Genomic DNA, 19037 nt, shown 5'->3' on the forward strand with positions numbered 1-19037 from the left:
GTTTCCTAATAATATAGAAAAAAATGTTTACCAAAAGCTTGTCGTGTTCGATCTCAGATGAAGCGAAATCATACAATATCTTTTATAAGTAATCATCATTTTATAAAAGATTCTGATTCAAAAAGCTGCGCAAACTCTAGGCAGTTATGTTAAAACTGCCTAAATTTTTAACATAACTGCCTTGTGCAAACTACTTAGTTATGTTAAAAATTACATAAAGAAATGAAGCAATTTTTACCTGAGTTTGTGTATCATTTGCGCAAACTCGTTATTGTTAAAAAAAATAAAGGTTTTTTAAAAATTATTCAATTATTATTCAATTGGTACTATCCATTGTTTTACTAAACACAAACAAAGTTTAAACGCTAAAATATTTTATTACAATAACACACCAAGATTGATAGAAGTTTATTACTATTTTTAGAAATTTGGCTTCTAAGTTGATGGTATTTTTTTGTATAAATTTCTCAACTTTCCTAAGCAACATTTCACACACTTTATTTGTGTAACTGATGTCTAAAGGACATGAATTTCCAAATATCACAGTATCTTTCCAAACACTCAAGACAATTACAAGTTAATGCAGATTTTAACTTCGTTAGTCAACGCATTTTCTGCAATAGAACAATGGTTTGGCACAGTAATCTATGATAAAATTGCATGCCTCTATTACAGATTTCTTTTTTTGACTAGTTCAAAAGCGTATTTCAAGAAATAGATAGCTCTTGATTTGGAAAAATGAGTCTCAAGTAAATTTATTGTCTGGATAAAACTCATATTTACATAACAAGTTCATCTGTATATTTCTGCAATACTTATTACTTTTAATAACTGGTTAGACAAGTATTGTTCAATTAAGTAACTGGTAAGACAAGTATTGTTCAATTAAGTAACTGGTTAAGCAAATATTGTTCAATTAATCCATGGTCATGTATTAAATATGTTAATTAAAAAGTATAACTCATGACATGTATTAAACATATTTTACTATTTTAAACTAAAAATAAAAAACAAACAAGAAATTTTATTTTTGGTTATGACTTTTTTTCTTTCTGGTAAATATAATGAAAAAAAACAACAACTGGTAATTAGTTTTTTTTATCTATCACAACTTTTTTTAAAATCTATCACTAAGTTATCTATCACAATTTTTTTAAAGTTATCAATAAAGTAAAAGTACTGCAAACCGGACACTCTTCACAAAAGGCTAAATAACTTTTTAATATTGAGAATTTGGAGGATTTTTTTTTTGGGATATAGTTGTTTATTAAAGCAATCCTGCAGTGTAAAAAAAAATAATTTAATTTTACGTTTTTATGGAAAATAAGATTTTGTTTTTTTGTACGGTTTTCGGAAAAGTGTCCCTAAAAGCGACAGTTCCAAATTATATGAAAAAAACGTAGATAAATTGATAAACTCAATATTTTTATTTTTAATTTTAAAATATATACATAATAATATTACAAGCAGAAAAACTAGAAAAAAACATAAGCAAGCTTGAGCTTGAAGTAAAAATAAAAAATTTATAAAATAGGTTCTGCAACTTTTCGTACAAAAGTTGCAGAACTTTTGTACGAAAAGTTAATTCTCCGCCTTTTATATATCTTTTTGGGAAACAAGGTTCATAAAGCCACGAACTGCAACTTGACTTTTCACAAATTATCCATAAAACTTGCATCTCTGGCATTTCATTTTCGAGAAACTTTGGGCAATTTTTGTACTCTTTTTTTGGTTTTCCTGGCAGGAGTTTCTACTTCTGCTGGTGCAATTTCAAAATATGTTCGTTTTAATAGCTGCGCATCTTCTTCTTCTCTTAACTTGTTTAACCATACTTCTTCTGTAAAAGCTTGACCAGCCACTGTTCTAACATTTCTGACTTTTTTGCAGGATGCTTGTAAGCGCTTGGAATTGAAACTGCTTCAGGAGAGCTCTTTGAAGACTGATTTTTACACGAGTTGCCACTTCTTATTGAGAAGTTAAATTTAAAGTTGAAACTGAAATTGGTATTGCAGGTGGAATTAAGGTTTGTCTTTGTTGAGCAGTTTGAGGTAAAGAACTTGGGCTGCGTGGTTATTTTGTAACTGCTGATGATGTTATTAAGGCATTATTAAAAGTTTGACAAATTTGTAATTTTGATTTGTCAATGTTGTCTTGATTTTATGGAAAGAGCCCAGTATTTTTAAAACCAGCAACAATTTGAGTACAAGTGTAAGCTTTGTTGCTTCTATACAAATGTGCAAAGAGAACTGGGAAATTTTTTTTAGACAAATTGCTAAAACCACTTTCAGCATAAAATTTTCTTAAAATATCACGCCAAACATCTTTAACATGGAAAAATACATCAACTATCTAGAGGCTGCAGAATGTGAGATTAATGGGTGGGAATGCAAATTAATGTTATATTGTTTTCTTTACACTTTAAGGCTACACTTAATGACACGTGTGTGCTGTAGCCATTTAAATATAAAATATGTTGATTATCAATTTTTTGAATGTGAGGAATAAACACTTCATCAAGCCACTGCAAAAATTGATTACTTTCCATCCAACCAGATAATGATGTTGTGTAAAGCGTGTTTGGTGGGCCTCCTTTAATCCAATCATCAGAGTCAATTCTTTGATTTGTAAACAACAAAAGGAGGTAGAAGGAATCTGTCAGCATTAACACAATTAAAAACACTGTAGTTTATTTTTTCATTATTTCTAGTTAATACTAGTGGACGCTTTGCGCCTCTTCAGGTAATTAACTTCGCATCGTAGCTGTTCTTTTGCTTAGTTCTGAGTGCCATTGAGTCATAAATCCTTTGTACCATTTGCGACCAGGCTTTTCATTTTTGAACTAACACGTTTCACCATTTTCAATTAAATAGTCTCTCACTAAACTTTGAACTTAATCTATTCGTCTACCAAAGCCCTAATCGCCAAGCACCTGAAGAAGGTAAACTAAGGTTAACTCGATAAAAGGGCTCAATTTTGTTGTATTGCCACTACCAACTACTAAAGTCTTATTTGATTTTGGTATGCGGTAGAATTGAGCTGCGCCTCTTAAGCTTAACTCGCCATATTCAATGCATTTTTTATTGTCTTCTCAGTGTATGGGTTTTCATTTGTGTTTATTTTTTGCTGTTATAAGTTTAGTAAACTCAGTTACAGATTTTTGAAATTGAAGAAACGAAGCACTTTTGTGGTTACTTTGTGTACTTTTGCACTTTAACTTCAACAGTATAAGTGCAAAAGTACAAAATTAATTAACACGAAAGTGTAAAAACTTAAAAAACCCAAATGAAAAAAATTCAGTCAGTGTGAAAAAGTAATAATAATTGCGCACTGTACGGTTTGTGGTACTTTTACCATTTATGTTGAAAATTGCATAAACCTCGAAACAGCAAAAAAACAAGTTAACATGTTTTTGCCACAAGGTCATTAATTGTATTTCCACTTAATAAGCAAAGAGCACTAGATTCATAAAAGAGCTGAAAACGAAAGGTTTTCAATAAAGTCAATGGCAAAGATTGCTAAAGCCAATCTGTAGTTCAAAATCTGACTCGTCTAACTACCAGCCCATTAGTCTTCTTATATAGTCTTACCATAAGCAAGGTTTTTGAGTCTTTAATTAACAAACACTTAGTCTCTCATCTTGAATCTAATAACTTCTCGTTCTACTGCTGATTTGATAATGGTAATAACTGATAGATTTTATCGTGCATTAGATAGATGTGGAGAGGCTAAGACTATCGCTCTTGACATTTCTAAAACCTTTGATAAAGTTTGGCATGCTGGTCTTCTCCATAAACTCTCTTCTTACAATGTATCAGGTAACATCTTTAAGATTATTAAACTCTTTCATACCAATCATAGTATCAAAGTTGTCCTTGATGGACAGCACTCTTCTTCATTTCCTGTAACTTCAGAGGTTCTTCAAGGAGCTATCCTTGAGGAACCCTATACTTTTTTAAAATTACATTATGATCTCCCAGAAATTCTCACATCCAAGGTGGCATTGTTTGCTGATAGTACTACCATTTATTCTTGTCTTAATAAGAAGCCAACACTATCTGATTGCTTGGAAGGGGCATTTGAGCTTGAAAAGGATATCATTTCTGCTACAGCATGGGGTTATCAGTGGCTGGTAAACTTCAACTCAGATAAAACTCAATTTTTTTCAGGTAATTATTATTGCAATAATCTAAATCTTTCTATATTTATGAATGGTAATGTGCTCAATGAGTCATCTACCTTTCGTCTTCTAGGATTAACTCTTACTTCAGATCTTTCTTGGAAACCATATATCAAACCCATTGGAAAATTAGTATCTGCTAAGGTTACATCTCTTTATCGCACTTGCCATTTTCTAACTCTTAATTCTATTCTTTATCTCTACAAATATCTAATCCATCCTTGTATGGAATACTGTTGCCATATCTGGAGGGGATCTTAAAATGATGCTCTTTTCGACAAGGTGGAAAAATTGTTAACATAGTGACTCTTTTGTCACCTACATCTAAAATTCATTCTTGTGTTACTGGTCATTCAATTAAGTCTTAAAATAATAATTAACCTCATCTTTTCTCTTTCAGTAACTTCCAACTCTAATAACGGTTGCTTGCAGCCTTGCTGGAAGTTATTTAAAAAAATAATAATAATAAAAAAAACGCATCTACAGCGCTTGTGAGCGCTGTAGATGGGTTTTTTATATAAGTTTGATTCTGTGCATAGATATAAAAGCATACTATAGCACTTGCATTTTGAGCAAGTTTAAATCTTTAGGCATTTCTTTGAAATATTTGAGAAAAGCAATGCTTATTATAAATGTTACATAAAGAACTTTCGCAATTTTATTAAAAAATATCATTCAAAAAAAGAAGGAAATCAAACATTTGACAATAATGATTCTAGTTTTAACCCATTATTCTTGTCATTTATCATGTATTTTTAAGTATTCTTTTTTTTAACACAAAGTTAAAACTTTGAATTTATAAACATGTAATAAATAGCATTGCCTATCTCTAATACTTTTAAAAATATAACCAAAGGTTTAGAGATGAGGGAAACTTATATATATATATCTAAGTTTCCCTCAATTCTAAACCTTTAAAGGTTTTATATATATATATATATATATATATATATATATATATATATATATATATATATATATATATATATATATATATATATATAAAGGTTTAGAATTAAGGGAAATTATGATAGGTTGGTTAAACTACTATTCTAAATTTTAATTTAAAAAAAAATAAGTTTAAATTAAAAAAGTTACAAACTCAAAGATTTGTTACATTTTTTTTCTTAACTACTTAGTATTGGTCGCACGGACAAAATATTTTTAAAGTTACCATAGCATTCCTCAACTTGCAAAGCAAACTTGTTGTATTCACCAGAACCACTTATTTCAGTACCAGCACGCAAAATATTTTCTATTCCTGTTAATGCAACCATTATGACTTTGGAATCCAATACAGATAGTAAGTCACAAAGAGGACGAATGGCATCTTGATTCGCAATGTACCTATTGAGTTAAAACTATTTAAAATATTTATTAAAACAATAAAAAAAGATACAAAATAAACATGACCATACTCTATTTGCTGAGCTGACCCACCAGAAGTGGCATTAGTTACAGCCCATGCTGCTTCCTTCCTAGTTTTGAATTCAGAATTGCTCAGAACGTTTATCAAAGAAGGAAAAATATTTGCATCTATAATTGCCTAAATGTTTTTAAAAAATAATGAAGAAACCTTTTGTAAAAGATTTTAATTTTCACAGTTTTACTATTTTTTTATTTGCATTAACAAATAATTAGAAATTAGAAATGAGGTAAATTTAACAATCAACCTGGATTTGATGCTTGTTTCCAGCTGTTATGTTGGAAATAGCCCAGCATGCTTCTTTTCGAATTGTTTCTCGATTGCTACTAAGTAACGTCAGAAATTTGGGTAAAACATTACAATTTAGGATAACCTATACAAGAACAAAAAATAAAAAAATTTAAGAAAATTTTTAATAATAGCCATTTTCAAATTTTCAATTTTGAAGTAAAAACAACAGGTAAAAATTAAATTTGCAAAATATGCATAAACCAATGTAGTAACCACATTAAATTATGTACATAGGCAGTTATGTTAAAAATTATATAAAGAAAAAAAGCAATTTTAGTATTTTTACCTGAGTTTGTGTATCATCTCCAGTAACAATATTTCCAACTGCTCTTAGGGCAGCAGAAACAACATTATCCTGAACATGCCTAATAAAGAAATACAACAACAATATAATTTGAGTACTAATACATATTGAAGTCAGCAGACACATGAAACAAACAGTCTCTTGTTAATTAAATGCTTTTTAAATATATATTTATTCTAAGTAATTTAACCATTCAATCAAAGCAACAAATTGAAAAAGTAATTTTAATGCAGCATAACTAAAGCAATAGATGTCATAGAAACTGCATTTAAGTTGACACTACATATAAAGAACTACTGAAAACAGTATTGTCCTTTAAGAACCTGTCCTAAATATCATTCGAAAAATAAATAAGAAATGTTTTTAACTGGCTAAGACACAACTGTCTTAAATTGACTAAATAAACTAAATTGCAAAGCTCCAGTAAATAGTAAATTTATATATTTCTCTGCATAACCCCTTAACACAAAGGTCCATGCTAAAGTTAACAATTTTTTAAAAAAATTCTCCTGTTCTAATATAATTCTATTGCATATTGCTTGGCTATATACAATGCTTTTCTTCAGATGGTATGGGTGATTGGAGTCACGGTGTAGAAGGCTCATTGTACCTGTTGGCTTCCTATATATAGTACTTTTTATATACCCATTCTTGTCTTTATATAGTGACAAATCCTAAAAATGGAAGAGAATTCCAAAGCATTAATGTTCACAGAAAAAAAAAAAAATGAACAATAAAAGTGTACATAATATTAATAAAAATAGACCAACTAAAATCAACTTAAGAACAAAGGAACAGTTATAGTAAAAATTTGCAACTTTACTGAATGTCATATGAAACAAATTTTGGTTGAACAAAAATTGTAGCTCATTTGAGCAACAATCATGATAGTATATGAAAAAATTTGAAAGAGGTGAAACCTTATGATGATGTGGCAATGAGTGTGCCTGCTAGAGCAAGTCAAACTAAATTTACAATGTTATTTTACACTTTATCCAAAAGTGAAAAGATATCATCAGTATATGACAAATATGACAACAGTATTCTACACAGTGGCGGATAAGCAATCGATAAAGATGGAGTGAAGAGTAAGAAAATGACAAAAAGGATAAAAAAACAACCTTAGTAGATGTTAATTTTGCAATACATTGTATATTTTCTGATAAAGGTCAGAGTAAAAAATAACCAGAGAAGACAAAAAGTAGTCAAACTAAAGCAGTAATGTCAACTATGTTTGCAAACCCCTCATCAAAATTGTATTAAAACTTGTATATCTGTTCTAAGCAGTCAAAAAATGATATTTTTTTTTATCAATATCTATATATGATTGCAACATGACTGCTACAGATACATCATGTAAAGAAAACTTATGGAGAAGTCCAGCACGCTACACTTTATTTAAAGCCTTTGATAGGTCAAGAGTCTCACTCAATCATCTAAATTATGAGTAGTAGTAGAAACAAAGGATCAATGCTCTGTAGTTACAGACTCAAGATTAGAAGTTATTAGAAGATTAGAAGATATTAGAAGTTTGTTAATTATAAGACTAATAATAATGCTAAAAATAGTGCTAATAATGAGAAGATTAGAAGATGATTGGTCAAAGCAATCTTCAAAGTTTTTAAAAACAAAACAGATAATAATTGGAGTTTTTTTTTAAAAAAAAATGCAAAAGTATGTAAGAAAAAAAAAAACATTTTATAAATATTTTTAAAAGATTACCACATTAAAACACAATAATAAAAAAAAAGCTATTGCTTAGTTTAAAGCTTATATGATTAAACTTTAATTTTTCCCACAAGAAAAAAACACAAGAAATCTATTTATTTGTTTAATATTTGTTGTATTACTTACTTTAATATTTACTTACATTAAAAAAGTTAAAAAAAGTTAAAAAACCAAAAATAGTTTAAAATCTTAAACTAACTTTTCATTAAATAGACTCAAAAGAACACGTGTATGTACACTGTGCCTATTGCTATATTAGTCAATGTATGCAAACTCTAGTGCATTTATGACTAAATCAATCAATGTATGCATACTCTGCACTTATATTCCTATAAATAAGATGTTCCTAATTAAATAAGTCAATAAGACAAAAAACAAATTTAAAAAAAAAATGACAAAGAAATAAAATAAACTTAAAAGAAAAAAATAATATAAAATTATATAAACATTCCTAATATATAAAAAGATAAAATAAAAATTTGGCGGAAAAAACAATTAAATTCAATTAATTTTCCTAATTACTTTTATAAGTTTTTGCTTAGGTGATCCTAATTTTGTCAACTTAAATCATTAAGATCAGGTAACAGTCATTTTTAACAATTTACATATATATATACACTCACATTTATAGACTAAACTTAATTTTTTTTTTTAAAACAAATACCTTTGTTTTTTTTTTTAATTTTTTTTATTGTAAAACAAAATATAAGAATATTTACTGCAACAGTTCAACTAATCTTCTACAGACCCCTGCATTAATGACAGCTTGAATCTTTTGATTAGGACCATCTGATAAATAAGCCAAAGCCCAACATGTATCTGCAATCACATCTGCATCTTGGTGAAAAATTAACTTAGCAAGCGTTGGAAGAGCAACAGATACTTTGCTAAAATCTGGAGGGGGATTTTTCCCACGGCATAAATTAGACAAACACCAAACTGCATTTCTTGTAGTTGTAAGCTTCAAAGATGTATTTAAAAGGCTAAAAAGTAAAATTTACAATTGAAAACAATTTTTTTTATAAAAAAGAAAAATCAAAAAAGATATTTAAAATTGATAGAGTTAAATATAAATTAAATTTACAAAACTTCTATTTTTTGCATTTACTTGCACATTAAGGAAAGCAAAACTTTAAAGTTTCTTGGTTTTTAGACTTTACCCTTATGTTTGGGATTTGTTTCTTAGAAAAAGAAAATACCCATATGTTATGGTTCATCTAGTCCTTTATTGCAAGATGTATATTTTGAAAATTTGGATATAACAATATTTTCATTATTTTTATTACTTTCGCTTTTGTAATAACTGTTATGAAAAAAGCGTTGTTGTTAAAATCATACAGAAAGATTTATTAGATAAGCTTAAGAATGTTTATAAACTGTAATAGATTTACTTGTTAAATATTTTGTAACTCAAAAGTGCAGAAGTGTTCACAATATCAACTTTTATTTGTTTTTAACATGGAATGTTCAAAAACGAAAATAAAGAAAGGTGCAAAGAGAAAATACAATTACTCTATTAGTCCTAGAAGAATTGTTTACCTTCATAAATATCCTATAAACAAATTGTCAACAAACCAAATAAAGAATTGCCTTCTTTAGGAAATATCTGTTGAGATTACCTACTCTTAAACTTTGAAAAAAGCTACAGATTCAGGCCGCTAAAGTTTCAGGCCGCCAAAGTTTCCCATTGCATATCCACATAAACGTCTTGGATTTGAACTTGTGTGTTTTGAAGGACTTTGTGTTAATCATTTTGGGACCAATTGTGTTGTTGCCGAAGTTATTTCTGTATGGATCACAGCAGGCTTTGGAGATTATATTTAGAAGGGAGCTCAAGTAAGGTAATTAGTAACCTTTAAAATAATGAATACTTTTTCAGTTTGTACTCGTTTTTTGTTAAGTTATTTAAAATTGTTATTGATAAAATAATTTTTTTTATTTTTTTAATTTTACTTAGGGACAAATTAAAGAAGTTCAATAAAAAACACACTAAAATACTAAAGTTTAAATCACTTGAGTTTAAAGATAATACAAAACATAACTTTTTAGTAGAAGAATATATGTTCGAATTAAATAATCTTATATTATTAAATAATATTTCAAAAATGGATTTTAAGCAAAAAATAAGAGCAACTAATAATGATCTAGAGGTAGTTGAAAACTATCTAGAATTCATTAAGGACCAGATGAAGGAAAGGAAAATGTTCGTCGAGGAAAAAAATGATGCAGCTTACAGAACTGGAACTGAAAAGAGGAGACTCAGATTTCTAACTATAGAAAAATAAAAACAAATAGAGATAGAATTTCATAGAATTTCAAGGAAGCCAGAATAGTAGTATATCAAAATGTAGTGAAAATTTAGATGAATTTGAAACACCCAACTGCAACTCTTCAACAGATGATGAATTAGATGAAAAACTTATGGAAAAAAAAAAGAAAAGAAAAAAAGCAATTGTGAATTGCGTTATTAAAAACAATTTTTATCAAGTATTTATTTTATTTCCAGAACAACTTTAATATTAATAAAGGCATATTAACTCAACAAATTTAAATGAAAATTATATTTATTAAACACTTTTAGATAAGAGAGAAAATAGAGATAAAGAAAATGACTAAAATAATCATAGAGGTTACTCCTGATGAGCTTATTGAAGCAACATCAATTGTGGCAGCAAAATATAATATTGGAATATGACCTCAGACTGCAATTATGCCTGCCATTCATTCCAAATCTAATGATAATTTTAAAGAAATAAATGTCTCTAGATCTTCTGTTAACAGAAAACGGTTTCAGGCAATTCAGTCAACAGGGAACCTTCTAAGAAAGTAAATAATTGATTTACTAAGAGGTAAAAAACTAGTTCTACATTTTGATACTAAACTAATTAAAGAGATTTCAGAAGATCTTGAAATATCTATTGTTTATGACAGATTAGCCGTGAGTGTTTGTTTTCCAGATGCTTCAGGTTGCGACATTATATTGCTATGGATCATCCAACTAAAAAATGGTACTGAAGAATGCCAGACAATAGAGCTAATAAAATTATTAGAATATTATGAGTGTGTTCATCAACTGTTTGCTTCCTGCTGCGATACAACCAGTTGTAACATGGGTAAATATGCAGGAGCAATTTAATTGCTAAGTGTAAAGCTTAATCTACCTTTAATATGGTTGTTATGCAGGCATCACATATATGGGGTGCATATGTCTCACTTCATAGAAGTTCTCACAGGAAAGACAAAAGAACCACATAAAGCATTGTATATAAAGTTAAAAAAAAAGTGAAACAAAGATTGTACAGAAGTGAACATCTTAAATAATATTGTAAAAATGAGTTGGGATAATCTACAAGTTGATTCAGTGTTGTACACTCTTGCAAAAGATTTTACTTTATATTCTGCTCAAAAATACTTTCAGTTCTGCTCAAAAATACTTTTGAAAGAAGTGATTATAGGAACCTTTGCCAGCTTGTTGTTTTTTATTTTGGTGGAGATGTAACTTATTTTAAATTCCACTAACCTTGCGCTTGTCATGAGACATGTTTTATGGCAGACAGACTTTACCTCCTTACATTGGATATTGCAAAAAATGTTGTTAAAATAATTACAGAAAAGAAAGAAAATGAGGTACAGAATGGAAGTTTTTTACACCATTTTTTAAGCATCATGGTTTCTAAAATACTCTCAGTCTTCATAAGCACCCAAGAATGACCTTGATGCTTTCAGGGCAAGTCTTAGAATACAAGAGCAATACGATGACCAGTTAGGATAGTCTATAACTAAAGAGTATAAAACAGCATTCTCGGTATCTAACTCCTCAGCTAGTTGCGTTATCAATTGGAAATCATGATGTTGAAGAAAATTGAAAAGATAAAAATGAATAACCTACTTAAATTTCCTAATCCTACTGAGATTGGGTATCATCAAAATATTCCAGCTCTTGATTCCAAAACAACACTATATTTTCTTGGTTGGTCCAGAGTTTTGGTATCTTTTTGGAATTATTGGAGTTTCAAAAAGCGAAGTTGAACAATTAGTTTCACGTGGACTAAAATCTTGAGAGAATACTGAAAGTTTTTGTAAGTTCTATTTATTTGTTAAATATCTCTCTACTACTAACGACTGCGGTGAAAGAAACCTAGAAAAGACTATGTGAAGCCATCTACAAATGAAGATCAGAGGCAAAATATAAATCTTGTTGCAAAAGATCATAGATAAAAAAAATACAAGCCAAAAGATCAATTCACAAAAGCTTATATTTTATAAATGTTTCCATATGCGTTTAATTTAATAAAAAAAAAGGTTTTAAACACTGTGATTCATTTTCTCTCTGTAATGGTTGTGTGTTTTACTATTTAACTCTGAGAAATAAATTTGCAAAATGGTATTTTTTATATTTTTTATAGAAAAATTTTATTTGTAATATGAGCGTAAAACTGTAAAAAAAGTACAAATCTCTCTCAATTTCTAATTACACATCTAGTAAAGTTACTAACTTTGAATTAAAATTTTTTAAATATTTTATCTTATAGATCAAATCACAGTTTGGAGGGTATAGTTTCTTGATTTTAAAATTTTATCATTTTTTGACAACCTAGTGAGCAGGGCTATATAAACTTTGATACATCCTAACTTTTTTTAAATTTGAAATTCATGTTATGTTTTATATATATATATATATATATATATATATATATATATATATATATATATATATATATATATATATATATATATATATATATATATATATACACATGTACATTTATATGTTATGTTATATATATATATATATATATATATATATATATATATATATATATATATATATGTTATGTTATATATATATATGTATACACATGTACATTTATGTTATATTATATGTATATATATATATATATATATATGCATTATGTTATATATATATATATATATATATATATATATATATATATGCATTATGTTATATATATAATATATATATATATATATATATATATATATATATATATACACATCTACATTTATATGTTATATTTATATATATATATATATATATTCATGTACATTTATATATAAACATCTTTATGATCAACATGATCACCACCACCACCACCACCACCACCACCACCACCATCATCATCATCATCATCATCATCATCATCATCATCATCATCATCATCATCATCATCATCATCATCATCATCATCATCATCATTATCATCATCATTATCATCATATGTAATGCATTCTCTATAAGTTTTCTTACTTCTACCCCATTTTCTCCTAAAACTGCCACCTCTCTACATGCTGCTCCCAAATCACTTTGATCTTTTCTGAAAAACATTGTTCAATATAATGTTTTTTCTAATCTTTCTAAGATTATGGCTCCTTTTCTTGTCTTGTTAGAGTCCTACCACATATCTATCTGATCATCATCTTCTCTTTTGGCAAATACAACACTATATAAATACTAAAATTTATATAAATATGTAAAGATATTATATGCAGTCACCTAAATTTAATATTAAACAAATGTTTATCTAGTCTTCTCTCTATTATTAGATTTTTTATATAAAGATTTTGAGAATACTAAATCATTTCTTTCCATAATATTTTCAAAATCCTCTACTCTTCACTTCTTTTCCACTCGTATTCATTTCCAATAACTTTAAAGATTACAGAAAATGAAGAATGGTTACAACAACAATGTTCTATCTATGCTCCTGTATTGTTTCTTATCTACAATAACAATCTTTCTGTCAGCCTTACATTTAAAGTGGCTCAAGTTGCTGAGAACTCAACATTATACTCTTGTCTTGACAAAAAGCCTTCATATTTTGATTGCTTAGAACAAGCAGTCTATCTTTATAATGATCACTTTTCTTTAACAGATTGGGACTTCCAGTGGCTTGAGGTTTTAACTTTGAAAAACTCAGTTATTTACTGCAAACAACTATCACAATACTGTTGACATTCCTATATAGACAAATAACAACCCTCTTAATCTTAGACAAGGTCAAAAAGCACATTGTAAATGTAACTGGACCTGCTTTATGTGCTAAACTTGAGCCACTCTACCATCACCATAAGGTTGTATCTCTTTTTTTTTCTACAATTACCATCACGATTGATGCTCAAACAAGCTACCATTCAAAGTTCAATCAACCAAAACTCGTTGTTGCTCGACTTGTCATTCGACAAAGTCGCATCCTTTAACTGTACCTGTCCCTTCAACCTGTAAAAATTTTAATCTATCTAGTTTTTTTTCTTGTACATCAACAAAACCTTAAAACTGTCACCAATCATCATGTTTTCCTTACTCATACAACCTACAATATTTTAAGTCTTCAATTAACTAGTTCCATGTTTTTTAACCCTATCTTTTGTTTTCTAGTAACTCATAAATTAATAGTGGTTGTTTGCAACCTTGTTGGAAGTGAATTAGTTTAAAGATTCTATTTGTTGACCAGCCTCGCACCCTTTTTTCATTTATTAGGCTAGCGCAGATGTATTTTTAATACATTGTTTCCAAATTAGGATGCTGAATGCTGGATCTTCTTAACTCAATGTATGGGTTTTGCTTGCGTCTCTGTTTTTATGACTAGGCAACTCATTCTATTACTTCCTAATGAGGGTACAGCTCTAAAACTCAGTTTTATGGTTCTGAGGCTGGCTGGTGGTCAGGTTTCCCGAACTCTGTGGCAGCTCTCAGAGAGGCTGATTCCATCAACAGCTGGAAAATATCAAAGTATTAACAGTGTTAAATTGCGCATGGATGGTGTCTGTTTGTACTTTTGGTGTGCATTGCCAAGGCCACATTTGGAGCCCTTTGTTACAGCTTAGGGTTTATTAATAGTAATGAGGCGATTGCTTGGGCTGTTAAACAGTGTTCTGAGTACTATCTATGCTTTGAGTCAAGTTCTTTAACAAATTTAAAAATGAATAAAGTGCCAAAAACTATAAAACACAAAAAATTATCCTAACCAAGCTCTCTAAACCTTCACTGATATTCATGGTCTTCGAAGTAACTTTTCTTCTGTTGAGTCTTATCTTTTGCAAAGTTCACCAAACCTACTTGCTCTTGTGAGACTAATTTTCTTCGTGATGGCTCTTGAGTAGAAATCTTTCGTCTTCCTGTCGACAAATGTGCTTCTCACATAACTTCATGAATTCAGGCTGGCATGGAATCTTTTATTCCCTCTCGACAATTCTAGGTCAAGCCTCACTCTCCTCCATGGTTTTCCTCACATTGTGTTGCTGTGATTACCAATCGAAACCGTTACTTCCATATCTATCAGCAAAACAACTCTACAGAAAACAGACATCTGTTTATTACTGCTAGAAACCATTGTAAAAAGGCTTTGCCTAATGTCAAAGCTCTCTATTCTCAGGTCATGAAATCTCATACTTCATCACAAAAATTAAGCTCTCATGACTTCTGGAGAATCTTTAATAGTATCAATAATAAGGGAAAATCTATAATTCCACCTCTCTTGTATGGTTCAGACTTTGTCACCTCACCTAAAATTAATTATTTGCTAAAAACTTTTCATCAATATCATCTCTTGATTCAACTAGTTGCATTCTACTTGATATTGCCAACAAACAGGTTGATCCATTGCTTGACATTCGTATCACTCCAGCTTCTGTATCTAAAGTGATTTCCTGCTTAGACTCTTCTACAGCCTGTGGTCTTGACAACATACCTGTTACAGTCTTGCAGAAGTGTTCTCCGGAGCTATCGTCTATACTTCCAAAACTATTCAACAAGTGCTTATCAGAGTCTTGTTTTCCAGTCTGCTGAAAAGCAGCATCTGTTATCCCTATTTTCAAAAGTTCTGGAGAGCGATCTGATTCGTCTAACTATCATCTTATTGGTCTTCTTCCTATCATAAGCAAGGTTTTTGAATCTCTAATTAACAAACACTTAATTTCTTATCTTGAATCTAATAACTTACTTTCTGATCATCAATATGGATTTTGATCTTCTCGTTCTACAGCTGATTTGCTAACAGTAATAATCAATAGGTTTTATCATGCATTAGATAAAGGTGAAGAGTTTAAGGCCATCGCTCTTGACAATTCTAAAGCTTTTGATAAAGTTTGGCATGCTGGTCTTCTCCATAAGCTTTCTTCTAACAGTGTATCTGGCAACATCTTTAAGATTATTGAATACTTCCTTTCCAATCGTAGTATAAAAGTTGTCCTTGATGGACAGCACTCTTCTTATTTCTGTAACTTCAGGGGCTCCTCAAGGTTCTATACTTGGCCCTTTACTCTTTTTAATTTACATTAACAATCTTCCAGATATTCTTACATCTAAGGTGGCATTGTTTGCTGATGATACTGCCATTTGTTCTTGTTGTGATAAGAAGCCAACACTCTCTAATTGCTTGGAGGGGGCATTTGAGCTTGAAAAGGATCTCACTTCTGCTACAGCATGGGGCTCACAGTGGCTGGTGAACTTCAATACAGATAAAACTCAATTTTTTTCAGCCAACCATTACCGCAATAATTTAGATCTTCCTATATTTGTGAACGGTAATGTACTCAATGAGTCATCCACTCTTAATCTTCTAGGATTAACTCTTACTTCTGATCTTTCTTGAAAACCATATATCAAATCTGTTGCAAAGTTAGCATCTGCTAAGGTTGCATCTCTTTATCGAGCTCGACACTTTTTTACTTCGGATTCTATTTTCTATCTCTATAAATCTCAAATCCGGCCTTATATGGAATACTGTTGCCATATCTGAGGTGGATCTTCTAATGATGCCCTTGCTCTTTTAGACAAGGTGCAAAATTGCATTACAAACATAGTTGGACTCTTTTCTACAAATACTATAATGGGCACTGCTCTAAAGAGCTAGCATCTCTGGTGCCATCTACTAAAATTCATTCTCGTGTTACTTGTCATTCAATTAAGTCTCATCCTTTTTCTGTGGATGTTCCTAAGAGCTCCAAAAACTCTTATTCATCTAGTTTTTTTCTTCGAACATCAGTTCTTTGGAATTCACTTCCTTTATCTTGCTTTCCTGATTCATATAATTTGCAATCCTTTAAGTCGTCTGTCAATCGTTATCTTGCTCTACAATCTTTATCTTTTTTCTTCCAGTAACTTCCAACTTTAATTAGTGGTTGCTTGCAGCCTTGTTGGAAGCAAAGATGTTTAATATATATATTTTTATATATATTTATATCGAAAGGATGAGAAGGCCACTGCAGTTAAGGAGTAGCTTCCTTGACTGCAGTGGTCTTCTCATCCTTGGGGAGGTTAATTACATAAAAATTAAAACAAAGTAAAACCATATGAAAAACAAAACACAAAATGTGTTTGAAAAAACAATAAAAATGAAGTGAAATGTTGCAAAGCATTTTTCTTATAGTAAAGATCACATTATAACATTTAAAAATTTCCAAAACTGAAGTGACCTTATCAGCATTTATCCATACATTTTCACCAAAAAAATTACCTAAAATTTGATAATAGTATAATTTACAACTACAACTTGTATATGTATGTATATGTATGTATTTTTGTATGTATGTATGTATGTATATATGTATGCATGTATGTATGCATGTATGTATGTATATATATATATATATATATATATATATATATATATATATATATATATATATATATATACATACAGCTTACAACAATGGGAGAGAGGCTCAAGCTTGGCAAATAAAGCAGGTTTACCTTTACCAATTACCATTACAATGTGTTAACAACTACCTTTATAATGTGTTTTTGGATCTTGTCTAAAAGTGAAAAAGCATCATTAGAAGAACTAGAATACGCAGAGAATGAAATCATGAGTAAGATGATGGTGAGCACAATGAAGAGAAGCAACTTTAGCAGATGCTAACTTTGTAATTGATTATATAAATGTTTTCCATGAGAGGTCATTAGTAAAAGATAATCCAAGATGTAAAGAAGAGGACTCAGTGAGAGAGTTGCCATTCAAAAATATAGTAATGTTGACAATATTGTGATTTAGAGCAGCAAAACTCTAAGCTCAGTTATTTACAGCAAAAGTTATTTGCAGTAAATAACTGAGCTTTATTGGACTTAAAATTCGAAGCCACTGCAAGCCCCAAGCTGTTAAGAAAAGAAATCAGATTCAAGATCGGCTGCTTGTTCTAAGCGACCAAAAAGAGAAGACTTTTTGTTAATACTTTTTTGTATACAGTTGGGTCGTCATCAAAAAAGTCAGAATGTTTGTCAGGAAGATTGTTAATGCAGATAAGAAACAATATCTAATTATATAACTAATTAATAAATAAAAAATATTTTAAATATCACAGCAATTTTTAGAAAAAAAATTGAGGGTACCAGGGGGCACTAGCCTTCCCTTACCCTGGTGTGCTTGCCCTGTAATATCCCTAACAGCATTAATGACAATACGGTCAAGTTCGTAAAGTTGTTTATAAAAGAAAAATATTATCGTTGTAACTAAGATAAAAATTGCAAGTCATTTTAGAAATAATTACATAATAAACTGCAAACATTTTTTAAAAACAGTTATTGCAAAAAACTAATAAAAAAATTAAAAAAAAACGCCAATGGAAACACAAATGTTTTCAATTAAATAAATTGATAATATTCTGCCGTAAATCTTTTCTTAGTCAATCCTATGTCTTCCTAAATAAAATTGAATGAATAAAGTTGTAAATAAATGGATAGCTAAAGTGAAAACCCAAAAAAAACGCTCAACTAAAGATTTTTTTCATGGAGCGATAAACGACACTTGTTATGTATATATTCTTGTAACATTGACTTTATAAGCATTTGATTGCAATGAGTATAAAAAGCAAACTTTTTAATGAATAAACAGATAGCTCATGCAAAAACCAAAAGCTCTTGTAAAAAGCTTTAGAGAAGCAGCTCGCATGACTTGCCATATTCCTTTTAGGAGAGCTTTTCTCTGCTTTTGCACTCATTTACTCCTGCTGAGGCCTATATATATAAACATTATATATATATATATATAGAACCCTTATATGTTGTCTGAAAGTTTTTTCCATATTTTGTTGACAAAAAGTAAAAATTAAAATGCAAGACCGGAATTTTTTTTTTATTATTGATAGACTGCCTG

General features: G+C 29.5%; 1 protein-coding gene across 1 annotated transcript in view; it reads right to left on the bottom strand.

Moving 5' to 3' along the window:
* LOC100207449 (importin subunit alpha-7) overlaps positions 1-19037 on the bottom strand; it is a 40136-nt gene that overhangs the window by 4130 nt on the left and 16969 nt on the right. Inside the window, exons 7-11 of the mRNA XM_065793587.1 lie at positions 8646-8909; positions 6181-6259; positions 5851-5976; positions 5596-5723; positions 5352-5524 (exon numbers count right to left, since the gene is read on the bottom strand). Of these exons, the coding sequence (XP_065649659.1) occupies positions 5352-5524; positions 5596-5723; positions 5851-5976; positions 6181-6259; positions 8646-8909 (770 nt within the window). The remainder of the gene's footprint in view (positions 1-5351; positions 5525-5595; positions 5724-5850; positions 5977-6180; positions 6260-8645; positions 8910-19037) is intronic.

This window comes from Hydra vulgaris, chromosome 03, assembly GCF_038396675.1.
Source record: "Hydra vulgaris chromosome 03, alternate assembly HydraT2T_AEP".
Lineage (NCBI taxonomy): Eukaryota > Metazoa > Cnidaria > Hydrozoa > Anthoathecata > Hydridae > Hydra > Hydra vulgaris.